The sequence below is a fragment of the Trifolium pratense genome, linkage group LG5 (assembly GCF_020283565.1).
Source record: "Trifolium pratense cultivar HEN17-A07 linkage group LG5, ARS_RC_1.1, whole genome shotgun sequence".
NCBI classification, from domain to species: Eukaryota; Viridiplantae; Streptophyta; class Magnoliopsida; order Fabales; family Fabaceae; genus Trifolium; species Trifolium pratense.
Window position 1 is genome coordinate 30,926,641 of NC_060063.1, and position 13,338 is coordinate 30,939,978.

Consider the following 13,338-nt stretch of genomic DNA (forward strand, 5'->3'; position numbering starts at 1 on the left):
GATGCTATAAGATAAGATCACTTAACCAAACTACAACAAATCGAGAAGGTAAAGAACATATAATAAGAAACGAAACTCTACTTGTCAGACCAGAATGGAGAGGTACACAAATCCATCCATTAAAAACACATATAGTCCAGTAATTGTTCCAAAACCACTTTATGCATACAAAGAGTTCAACTCATTCATAAACCAAAAGGTGTTTCTTTCAAGCAAAGCAATAAAATTACATTCCTGAGAATGATAATTGAGATACTTTTACAAAGAATGTTATTCCTGCTATATAATAGTATGTGTATATATTGCAATGGACATCAATTGAAAACAAACTACAATAACAACAAAATAATCATCCAATATCACTACTAATAATACCAAAACATAACCTTTTGTAAAGAAACATATAAATAAAACCTAAACATAACCTTCCTATGCATTGCATTCTAATTTCAAAACCCGTTTAATAAAAATGCACTAAGTACTAACCATCAAACCTAAACTAACTCAAAACCTTTTCTCCATTTCAGAAAATCTTGAACAACCCAACAAGCTTTGCTCTGTTCTTCTGTTCTTTTGTGTATCAAGAATGAATGAATGAATTAATTAATTAATTAAGTAGCTAAATAGAGAAATTTGGGAACAGGTAGAAAACTCGGCGGCGGTGACAAAACGGAAGTCGGACCTGCATAGAGTCCCTGAGTGAAATCATGAAGACAAACCTGCTTCTTGACCGTCAGAGGATCCGGACCAAGACGATCCGTTGATCCTAAGTCCAAATCGTAACATTCGTCAGTCTTCGTTGTAATGTTATTGAGATTCAGCTTCTCGCCTCTTTTGAGAATCTTAACCTGACCCATCACAAGATTATTTGATCCCGGGTGTTTCATAACCGTGCAGTTTCGATCGCCGCTTGAACGGAGACGATTAGGGTTTCGACCGCCCGTCGGAGTTTTCTTTTTCCGGGAAACATGGTTAGGGTTTCGGTGGGATTTGACAATGGAAGATGAATTGTCGGATCGAACAAGAATCGCGGTTCCCATTGAAATTCAAATATAAATAAATAGTATGTAGTAGTTAGTAATAGTATATGGGAGTTGAGAATAGAGTAAGAAGTGAATGAATAGCTCAGATAAACAATTACAAACCCAATCGAAACATCAAAACCACTCAATCCAATCCAATCCAAAAAAATGAAGAGATCTCCTTTTGCCATCTGGCGCGCATCCTATGTAAGACCCGCAGTTTTGAGGACAAACTAAAGTGGGTGGAAAGTAAGACCCTAATATTTATCCGATTTTTATAATTATTTTTTATCCTTATGATTTATTTTTTTTATAATGAGTTGTGGATCGAACCCATGACCTGTAGCATATTACTCAAACCACTCATTACTTATTAGTGGCTAGAAAATCCACCTTAAAGGTGAATAAGTGGAGTATTCCGGGTTCGAACCCGAGCTCCTGCACATATAGTGCGATGTCCCTACCAACTAAGATAAGCTCACGAGGACTTAATAATTTTTATTTTACGGCCTAATGTAATAATTTTTTTTTTGAAGAAGCCAAAATGAGATATATTAACACAAACAGCCTCCCCAGCACAAGACGTACCGAGGTAGACTATAACAGTTTACAAAAGAGTCAAAAAGATATAAACATAATCAAATCATACAAGACTCAAACACAACAAAGGACTAGACCACCAACTATGGTAATTTGAAGCCAACGTGATACTCGTTGTCGTCAACCACTGAAAAGAGAAAAGCTTGATCTTGTCCAACAAAAGATGAGGTGTGTCTGTTGAGCCTTTGAACAAACAATGATTTCTCTCTGTCCATATCACCCATACACAAGTAAGCCAAATAAGCTGCAAAAAGGACCGACGCACTCGAGATCCACCTGCTGAAGCTATAAACTGGACAAAATGATCACGCAAAGTAGTGAAACCCACCAAAGAAATGTCAATCCACGCGCGAACTAAGTCTCAAACAGATCCAGTAATACTAAAGGAGAGAAATAAATGATGGGCCAATTCGGCCGCTCCACATCTAAAACACACAAGTGCCAGCTGTAGAAGACAAAACACCCCGAGTAACCAGGTTTACTCTCGTGGGCAACCTGTCACACAATAAACGCCACGCAAAGATGGAAACCTTCAAAGGAACCTGAGAGTGTCAAATAAGGTTTTCCGTATCATCCAAAGTCACAGAGGTATGAGAAGTCAAAAGCTGATAAACTCCCCCAACAGTGTAGCCTGTGTCAGGGTCTGGGCGCCACTGCCACCTATCAATAGTCTGATCCTGCAGAAAAATGTCAAAAAGTAAAGACTGACACTCTCCCAACATCTCCTCTTCCCACGCCCTCAACTGCCTCCACCACTCCCACGCCTCCCCATCTGCCCCCCACCCTAGATGAAACTTCTCTGCCACCGTGCGCGATTTGGTCTCCGCCAACTCAAACAGGCGCCCAAACCGCTCCCACAATGAAGACCTATTGTCGCGGCGCGAAAAATATCCCCGAGTGTGGACACTCGAGAAATAACAGAGTTGCCACCGAATATTATTTATCCCATAGAAGGGAAAGAAAAATATCGAGAAAACCTTGAGGGGTGAGAAATGGGTTCAGGAGTTGGTTATGCAAGAGGAAGGTATTAGCACCCCTTACATCCGTTGTACTCAACGGGAACCTTTTAGAGGGAGATTGTTTGTTTGATTTAATGTGTTTTTAATGTTTGCTTAAATGTTTGTTTCTTGCTTCATCGATAGAAAAAAGATTGTTTTTATTATCATTAATATGATTATGGATATGGGGAAAAATGTTTGTTTTTTTATTATTGTGCCGGACAAGATGTTGAATCCTGCTCCTACGTATTCCCAGGTGCAATGGGAAAATCAGGGTTTCGTAGTTCAGGGTAAAAAAAGTTTGTGGGTTGGTTGTTTTCAGACGCATGACGTCTAAGTCGCATTCTCTTAGTTAAACGCTGCTTGTATGCTCGCACAATGGAGGCTTAAGCGTTGTTTGTATTACGGAGAATGTCGCATTCTCGTATTTAAACGCTGCTTGTATGCTCGCACGGTAGAGGCTTAAGCATTGTTTGTGTTACATAGGAAGGACGAAAACGTCGCCCGTTTTATGAAAAAAGTTTTACTTTTACTGCGCGCGAGGGGAGTGAAAAAGGTTTGAGTGTTGAGTTGATTTTAGGAGTTTTTGTGAAAATGTTTGAGAATGAGGATAATACGAGACACGAGTCATACGTCAGGACCTCGAAATTATCTAGGTAGAGAGAGTCATACGTCAGTCCCTTCCTTTTTCATCCTTTTAATCTTAAGTCGTTTTAGTTTGATTTAACGAAATCAAAAGAAAAGATTAAGAGATATGAGAATGAGAATGGTCCGAGACACGAGTCATACGTCAGGGCCTCAAAACCATTCGGGTAGAGAAAGTCATACGCAGTCTCTTCCTTTTTCATTCCATTTATTGATTAAGTATTGAATAATTTAAGCAAGACGAAGAAGAAACAAACCAAGCAAACAAAGTATAGACAATATATATGTATATGTACCAACTGAAGCTTTTGTTAATCTCGTCGATTTTGCTTAATCATGTTTATTTTAAGAAAGAAAAAGTTGAGTTATGGAGTTTTTAAAGTAAGGAAGTGTTTTTGAAAGTGTCAAATCAAGTAAGCAATCCAAACATTAAACGTGAACATATTAGCTTTTGATTAATTAATCACTTAACTAACAATCACTTATTTAAGTGTTTAACCATTTAAGCACTTAGTAGTTTAAGCACTTTTAATCAAACAACTTAAATGGTTACTCACTTAATCAAGTTTTTAATTAATTGACTAATTAATCAATAACTCAAATAATATTTCCAATGGATAATCACTTATTTAAATAATAACTTATGTGAATAAGCTCTTATTTGAATAAGCACTTATATGAATAAGCTCTAAAAAATAAATAAACAGCCACTGGGGGTGTAAACTGGAGTCTGGGGGCGAGGCAATAGCAAAGTTGCAACACCAAGCCCAGCCCAGTTCGTCCAAAAAAAAACAAACAGAACAAAAATGATTCAGAGTGTCATCAGGATCAGGGTGCACGATAGGCTTCACAGATCTGGGCCTTCGGATTCGTCATATGGCTTGGATTTTAAAATAATCAAACAGATCTCAGCCTTTCACCAGATCCAACAGACCTGTTTTAAACTAATGAAGGCTCGCAGGAAGGAGACTTAACAGCCAATGGAACGCTGCCACCTCATCATCTCCTTCCTCACCCTCTTTAAGCTTGCACGAAGAACAGAACAAAGCAGCCATGGATGACAATGAAAAAGCAAAACGGTACAACAACAACTTCATCAATTCTTAACCAAAAAATCATAAAATAAACTTCCATTTCACTCGAAATCTCGTGTAGATCATGGAAACAAACTTATATTTCTCAAAATATGTTTGTATCTCAAAAAAGTTCGAATCTTTGAAACCAAAAAAAAAACTTTAAAATTCACATTTGTACGAGTTAAAAAAATCAAGGGTTGGAAAAGCTTCAGTGGGTGTTCGTGAGTAAAAAACGTTTAGAAACCTACTTGTTTTGTGCTTTGTTTCGGTGGGTTAACTCTCACTCTTTTATTAGTTATTTTGAACTTTGAGTAAGCTTTTCTTGACGGTTTTCCTTCGTTTTTTCTTGTGGGTTCAAGCTTATGGAGGTGTTTGGAGTGATTTGCTTCAAGAAAATTGAAGGTTGGAGGTGGTTTAGTGGATTTCGAATTTTTGAAAAAGTGATGAAAAAGATGAGTTTTTTGGCTATTTTTCTCAACTCTATCGCCTCTCCTCTCAAGCTCCGAATGAGCTCTATTTATCTAGAAAATTAGGGTTTTTTTTTGTGAATCAAAAGACAAAATTGAGAGTTAGAGAGATTGTGACATGAGGAGTGTTGATGCAGTGGCTCAGCTTTGCAGTAAAACACAAGACTGACAAAAAAAAAAGGTCAATGAAGAAAGATGGCAAGATTAGAGCTCAAAGAAGGAGATGAGATGCAAAAGAACATGAAAAAAAAAATAGGCTAAACGGTACCTAAAACTGATTGTTTTTTTAGCATATTCTTGAAAATTAAATATAACCCCTTATATTATAATATAATATGATTTGATTATAAAAAAAAATGTAACCTCTTTTCCTATTTACATGATCACAATTTCACTTTCCACTATATTAGCACTAGTGTCATTTTATTTAGCAACGAAGTTAGTAGTGAGATTAGTAGTATAAGCATCAGTTTCCTTCTCTCATATTATCCCTTCCATCCCTTATTCATTCCAAATAGAGAATGAGAGAGGAAAAAGAAAACAACAACATAGGTGAACGAAATAAGAGTTAAGAAAGAGGCAAAATTATACCGAAGGTTCTTTATCTTTTTTTTTTTTGGTAACATTTTGGTGCTTTATCTCTTTTTGTAACATTTTGGTTCTTTATCTTTTATTTGTAACACTTTGGTCCTTTATCTTTTTTTTGTAACACTTTGGTGTTTTTTTTGTAACACTTTGGTCTTATCTTATTTATTTATAAAAAATAAAGGACCTAAATGTTACAAATAATAAATAATAAAGGACCATAGCGTTAACAAAAAAACATAAAGGACCAAAGTGCTACAAAAAAAAGATAAAGGACCAAAATGTTAAAAAAAAAAATAAGATAAAGGACCCGCAGTGTAATTTTACCTTAGAGTCGATCTTAAGAAGTTCATCATTACCAAGTAAGAATGTTTTTCTTTCACTCTTGCTATTATTTTTCTCGTTACCATTTTATTATTAGAAGAAATCAGTTTTATGAAAACCTAAGGGTAATTGTAAATAAATTCTTAAAGTAGTACTAGTTTTAACCATTGAATTGAGTTAGAGTATTTGGTATTAAAAGCTAAGCAAAATAATCACTTTATAATATTGCATTGTAATTGATTATAAAACAGTATGTCAACAATAAGTATATGAAAAAGTAAATTATATTTCTACTGGGTAAATTATATTTCGGGTAAATTTTACTTTTGTTTTTGAGGTAAGCTTCTATTTTGATAACAAAATAACTATAAGGAGTTAGGTGTGATCGTATATACATTAACCAAACCGAAGCTTTGAGTAAGAATAGAGTAAGTAGAACTTGAATTATTTTGTGAAGGTATAGACGTAGTGGAAACGAAGACCGTGTTGCAGAAATTTTAAGAGTTGTGGATGCTAAGGTAAGAGTGTCCTCAGTTGTTTGTTTATTTATAACATATGTTTATGTTTATATGCGATTTTTATGATATGCGTAAATGGTATATGAATTCTTGTGATACATAGTTTGTTGAGTTTATTTTCTTTCTTGTTAACCGTTGATTTATTATGTTTTTGGTTGGTGATTGGGATTATCCACGATGCATTTGGTTGGTGATTGGGTTATCATTGGGGAGATCTTGTCTCTAAAATGAAGTTAGAACAAGATCGTTTTGATTAGACACTAGGTGTGAGTAATTTTTGGTGTGACTAACTTAGCGGTGATTGTAACACCCTTAATTTACCCCTTTATTTTTATTTTCAAAAAAAAGTTAATTTCATTTATTTAATAAGGATGTCACACTTACTCCAATTAACTAATTCCTCAAATGATTAAAAATCATGCAGCGGAAAATACAAAAATAATATAAGTTTCAAAGTCCGAATTGAAATTACTCAATCAAGTGACACAGTTCAATTGTTATAAAAATTTAACAACATAATTAAATAAAAGTTTCTCCCAACAACATCCTAACAGAGCGACTCCAAATAAATAGCAAAGCAACAGCGATCCGAACACGCCATCTATGATTCGTATCCTACCTAAAAATCTACGGTTGCACAACGTAGGGCCAAGCCAGAAGGGGGAATGTAAAGGTGAGTCAAAATACATCAAGAAAGTAACTGAATTAAAACAACGCAATAACTAACAACATCATAAACAACAACAACAACAAGACCACCTAAGCGGATGGCCACACACATTCATCAGTCAACCACAATCATCAATCGTTAATTAACTAAAGAGAAATAACAACAACATTTAAATAAATAAATATAATTAAAATGCATGCAATGCGTCTAGACTCGCTACATGCATGTGGTACCAATAGCAACGTCATTTCTAGTTTTACATCATAGAGGATCAACATCATTATAAGCAACGTCATTTTCAACTTCATTAGGCAACGTCATTTTCAACATCATTTATACAACTTCAATAAGCAACGTCATTAGACATATGAATGAATGCATGTCATGTTATAATAAGCAACGTCAATAGGCAACATCATTTAACAACTTCGATAGACAACTTCATCATCATTATAACAACATCAATAAACAATGTCCATAAGCAACTACAACAATAACAATTACAACATCATAATTTCGGCACAACTCCAACATCATTAAAATAGATAATTCAACATTGTTATAACCACGTAACTCAACATCATTATTCAACGAAATGGCAATTCAAACAACACAATTACTATCAACGAGCAACGACTTAAAAACAACACCGATACACAACAATTATTAGCAATTTCGATTACAACACCAACTAAAACTTCATAACTCAATTAATCATTCACTCATCTCCAAAACAACAACCTATTACTCCTCTTTAACAATACTCATAACCCAAATCATTTTGATTTAGTTTACCGACGAAACGTATGAATTTCAAGTCAATTTAATTAATAAAAATTAAGAAATAAATTCAAATCTTAATAGCATATAAAACCAGGGAGAGTGGGGTATACCAGAGGGTTCCAAAATATTTAAAATACCCTTCATAAAATTTTGGGAAATTTTCACAAGATTATAATATTTTTAATCACCTTTTTACTCCAAATAATTAATTACAAATAGCTTCGAGTGTCCAAAAATTACCAAAGAGGTACCAAAATTTCAAGAAAATTATTTACTATTTTATGGAAAAAGAATAAAACTATTTCGAACTCTCCTGAGCTCTCACGCACTCTCACGAGCCGGTGCTGCGAGTGGGCGAGGCCACTCGCGCACTGTTCATCATCTCTTTAACCCGTTTTTCTGCAGAACGGGTCGTGCGACCCACGGTTTAACCCGACTCGTTCTCCCTCAATATTCATCGAAACTCGACGTATTATATATCGTTTTGATCGTCATTCGATTTAGAAAGGATGTATGGTATTAGTTTTAATATTCAGTCATCGGAACGAACGTTTTAAATACAACAAAGGTTCATACGGGTTCTTGGTAAAAACTCCATTGAAGTTGTTTGAAAGCTTCAATATTTGATATTCTTTTGACTCATAAACATTCCAAGAAAATCCGTCCTAATTATCCTAGGACCTTACAACATCATAACAACACCTCTTTTAATCTATTAGAGTTAAAAAAAAATCCGTTTTATTTACTTTTATTTCAAAAAGAAAAACTCCAAACTACTCATTGATGAATTCAGAAATTCATCTATCCTCAATGACAATCACGAATTTAGTTTAACAACATCACACCAATTCAACCACTTAATAATAAGGCACAAGAATTCTGATTTAATCAAACAAACAACACACCACAACATCAACAACAATAACAACACGTAAAACAACATAGGAAAAAGGAAGTATCAGACCAACAACTTAAAACACAACAAGTATGCCTATTGAATTCAGAGTTTCAAGAGTATAAAGCTCCCTTACCTCAAGCGCTTTCCTTCCAAGCAATTTTACTCTAAATTCGTGGTCAGTATTAGAACCAGGATTCCGATCACTCTAGACATTGTTTTGACGATCCGACCGTTGAAAATGAAGAACCGTGTGTCGTGAACATGCTGACCAAAAATGAATGCGGTCCGACGGTGAACGAAGGAGAAAATGAAATTCTACGGTGACAGCTTTATCAAAAACGAAAATAGACCATTATTGGGCTTTTCATAAAACCAATAGAAAATAGAATAGAGACACTCGTCAAAGAGAACTTACACCCATTGAACTGAAGGAGAATGAAGCTTATAATAAAGCATGATGATCACTTGAGATGAGAAAGGAGACAAGTTTTGAAAGAGACATCAAATAGCTAGTATGTGATACTATTAGCTAATGGAAGTATCACAAGTTGGGAATGGAAAGGGATCAAAGAAGGTTACAATTTGTCTTTTGAATTAGAATGCCATTCATAGCATATAAATGATAATAACTCCGAATTATTTCTCTTAATTTGTATAAATACTATCAAATCAAATGAGAGAGCTAGATTTCCATTTCCATTTAATTGTCAACAATGCAATGAAATTATTGGTCATTGAAGGCCACTAAAGCAGAGAAACTAGGCGTGAGCCTTTTGAGTGGAATCAAAATCATGAAACTATATATGCTACTACATACTCCCTCCTCTATGCTCCCAACACCTCTTTATTTTATTTTCTAATTAGCAACGTCATTATTTTTATCTATCAATTATTTAATTATTCGTCACAAAATAATTAAATAAACATCGTCAATCAACACCACATAAACATCGTCAATCAACACCACGACAAGTCAAACACCACAACAACTAAATAATTAAATAAAATGAATTCTAATTTTTGGGGCGTTACAACTCTCCCCCACTTATAGAATTTTCGTCCTCGAAAATTTACTTAAGGAAACAACGCTGGATAAAATTTCTTCATCTGACTCTCTCCAACTCCCGTATAGCATACATACTGGTAGGTCCTCTCTAGACTACCTTCACTGTAATGATTTCTTTGTTCCTTGGGTACTTCACCTCTCTATCTTCGATTTGCAACTACACGAATTCCACGATCAGATACCTTCTCACTTGCACATCATCGGATTAAATCACGTACGACAAATCGAAAATACATTCCCACAGCTGCAACACTTGAAAAATGTAACGACCCGTTTTTCGTAAAATATATTCTATATGTTTTATTTTATTGTTTGACTTTCAAAAGAATTTTCTCGTAATCGGAGATTATTTATTTTGCGCGAGCGTAAGTTAGCGAACGAGATTGTGTGAGTTGGGCCTAGAGGGGGCGAAGATTTGGGCTTAGAAATGAATAGTGTTGGGCTTGGTTTGTCATGAGATTTTTATGATGCAAGTGGGAGGAGAAGATATTTTCTTCTACTTGGTTGGTAAGAAAAGTCAATAAAGGTGGAAAGGAGATAAGAACAAGGGAAAAATCACAAAGTTCATTCATTCTTCTTCTTCTCTCTTCTTTGGCCGTGACATTTCTTCATCATTTCCCTTCCATCACCAATTTTTCATTCCTTAGCCAAATTCAATTATTAGAAGCTTGTTGGAACCATGAAGGTTCATAGATCATCATCCCTAAGCTAGGACAAGCAAGAGAGCAAAGCAAGAGGGTGCTAGGGCTTGAGAAAGAGAGGAGCTCATGAGAGCTAGAACATGAGGAGCTTGAGGATTCATCAAATTTCTAAGGTAAGAGATTAGAATTCATGATTCTTGAGTGGCAAGGAGAGGGGAGATTGTCTATGTCTCCATTCCCGAACTCTCCCACTCAATTTCTTTTTAGATTTTTAATTAAACTTTTGTATGTGAGTGTGATGTTCTTCATCATCACTTTGTATGTGTTAATCACTAGCTTGATGCCATGAAAAATATGTATGTGTTTGAATCATGTTTGAAAAGTTTATGAAAGTTGCTTAAAATCCAAGAAAAGGGCATGATCATGATTTTGTGAGGTATTTGGAGGTTTGTAAGGGATGATTAATGTTCCTTGATATCATATATGTTTGGAATTGTTGTTTAAGAGAATTTATAACATGTTTGAATGAATTTTAGAGCTGAATCAATGTTAAACCGCCTTAGAAAACTAAAGAACAGATATTTATTTTCTGGTGTAGTTCGCTAAGCGAACAGGAGCTTCGCTACGCGAACCTGCTCGCCATAAGCTCGCTACCTGTTCGCCATGCACCTGTAATCCTCTGACGTAGTTCGCTGCAGCGAACTGATCTTCGCTTAGCGAATTGTTCGCTACCTGTTCGCTACTGCCTCGCTTAGCGAACAGTACTGAACTTGCAACTTTTGTTAATGGTTGTAAGTGTAATTAGGCACTTGTAACATGGTTTAAGGGTATCCTTACATGATTGTTGATACATGTTGATGCTGTTAATGCTTATTGTTAATCGTTATATGATTGATAAACGTGTATGCAATAAGTTGCAGTTTAAAGTGAGTAATGTGATGTTTTGGCATTAATTTGTAATGTTAAGTGAATGTGTTAGGATTGTGTTCCCGCATTCGTAAAAGAGTAGCTTCGAGCTAGAGAATATCATATGGTTGATATGTGCATAAATACATGCATTCATGATTGTATGTGAACATTGGAAACTTGGGTTCCAATAACGAAAATGGATTATGTGTCCATAATGAAGCCGAGGATCGGATTAGATGAATCCATGAGTCCAGAGCTGCTATCCAACAGGATATAAAACTGTGTTGGCTTATCCAAGGGAGATAAGATGGTTCGGTAAGTTCCGACATATCCAGCAAGATATAAAACTGTTCTTGGTCCACCGTTGGTGAGACACCTTGGTACCACATGCATTTAGTCATGTCTAGGGATGGCATGACAGTGAATTAATTGGCATTAGATGCATTAGGGTAAATGTGCATATTAATTGATAAGTGATAAATGTCATATGATTGACTAAGGTGTTGTCTGATGTTTATAATAGCTTTGTGCTAATTGTTGAACGTGTCTTGGTACAAGTGTAGAGTCCGTCATGACTATAAAATGAACAAGTGTAGAGTCCGTCATGACTATAAAATGAACAAGTGTAGAGTCCGTCATGACTATAAAATGAACAAGTGTAGAGTCCGTCATGACTATAAAATGAATGATTAATTGGTAGTTGTATTTGTTGATGTATGTGTATGAGTTAGAATATGTATGATAGTTCGAAAGTGTAAGGCCTTTCTTATACTCGTATGATATGCGATTATGTTTTCTAACTCTCTGCTTTGTGTTAATTGCTGGACCTTTGGGGGTTCAGATATTCAGATTGACAGGTTATATGTTAGCTTGTCCGAGTAGCGTGGTGAAGCTCCGCTCTGATTGTGACACGGGGAGAAAAGGGGTTTTGTACATATATATATATAAATTCCTTTAGAAAATTACTCTGTAATTGCTTATGTTTTCATATAAGAATTATTCTTGGTGAAAAGTATTGGTTTTGTATAACTTATAACGCATCGTGTTGATGCGGAGGATTTTGTATTTTGTGATATTCAAACCAGCGCTTTATAATCAGATTTTCAATTTTTCCGCTGCGTATTTTCGAAAAAGATTTTATAAAGACAGAGTTAATTAATTAACGGGTTTGGGTGTTACAAAGTGGTATCAGAGCTAGTCGTCTTCGGACTGTGAGGTTATGTGTCAATCAGAGCCGTTCTGTGCAGTCAGATCGAGTGAGCGTGTGAGCCAGTTGTGTCCGTCTTTTCTTGTTGTGTGTACTTGATGCGATTGATACTTATCATTGTTATAAGTTATCAAGTCAAGTAGTGGTTGTGTATTTTTATGATTAAAGTTTTAAAAAAAAAAAATTTGTGTGGTTTGAACTTTTGGTTTGTAGATGCTTATTGCTAATTGTTGATGATCCGACATGATGTAAAACTGTATTGTTGATGATCCGGCATGATGTAAAACTGCATGTGATGAAGATTTTGTTGAAAATATAAGATTATTTTCTTTTGAGTAAGTGAAAATGAATTTTTCACTAGAGTGAGAAAGGAGTAGGATGTAAGTAGATCCTAGTGTGTGTTGTTATATGTTTGTTTATAACATGTGGTAGATTGATTACTAGTACTTAGTGTGGTTCTTTAATTGAACTATGTGAATGTATTCTCATGATGAGAACTTGTTTGAGAACATGCTATGTTTTATACATGTTTGAGTAGATGTTGTAAGTATGCGAGCAAATGAAATGTAATGCATGTACTTGACTCGATGTCTTGTGTACATGGATGTTTTGTTGTCTTACATATATTTTAGTTATAAACATATGTATTGACATGTTGTTGTGTTTGCGTATGCTAGTTGGTATGAAGGTTGTTACACTAGTATATGTGGGGAATATAATACTTATGTATTTGCATAGTGGTGTATATGTCAAGAGGACTGTACAGGATATTTGTGTAGATGTCTAGGTTTAATGCCTTACGTTTACCCTTGTATGCGACACGCATGTGAATGTTGTCGGTACTAGATTCTTTTTGGGAGAATATATTTAGAATCGATAGAATGACTAGGTGTTTATACCGGAAGTTCTAGTGGAAGAGTATAGATGGG

The 13,338-nt window shown here is 35.1% G+C and overlaps 1 protein-coding gene and 1 long non-coding RNA gene across 2 annotated transcripts; one reads left to right on the plus strand and one right to left on the minus strand.

Moving 5' to 3' along the window:
* Window positions 1-611: 611 nt before the first annotated feature.
* On the minus strand, window positions 612-1,040 carry LOC123886431. The gene has a single exon (XM_045935745.1). It carries the CDS (start codon window positions 1,038-1,040, stop codon window positions 612-614), a length of 429 nt encoding a protein of 142 aa, XP_045791701.1.
* Window positions 1,041-10,188: 9,148 nt separating this feature from the next.
* Window positions 10,189-12,320, plus strand: LOC123882815. Its single transcript, XR_006799986.1, has 2 exons — window positions 10,189-10,466; window positions 12,052-12,320. It is a non-coding gene; the product is annotated as an uncharacterized LOC123882815 (long non-coding RNA).
* The last annotated feature ends 1,018 nt before the right edge of the window (window positions 12,321-13,338 follow it).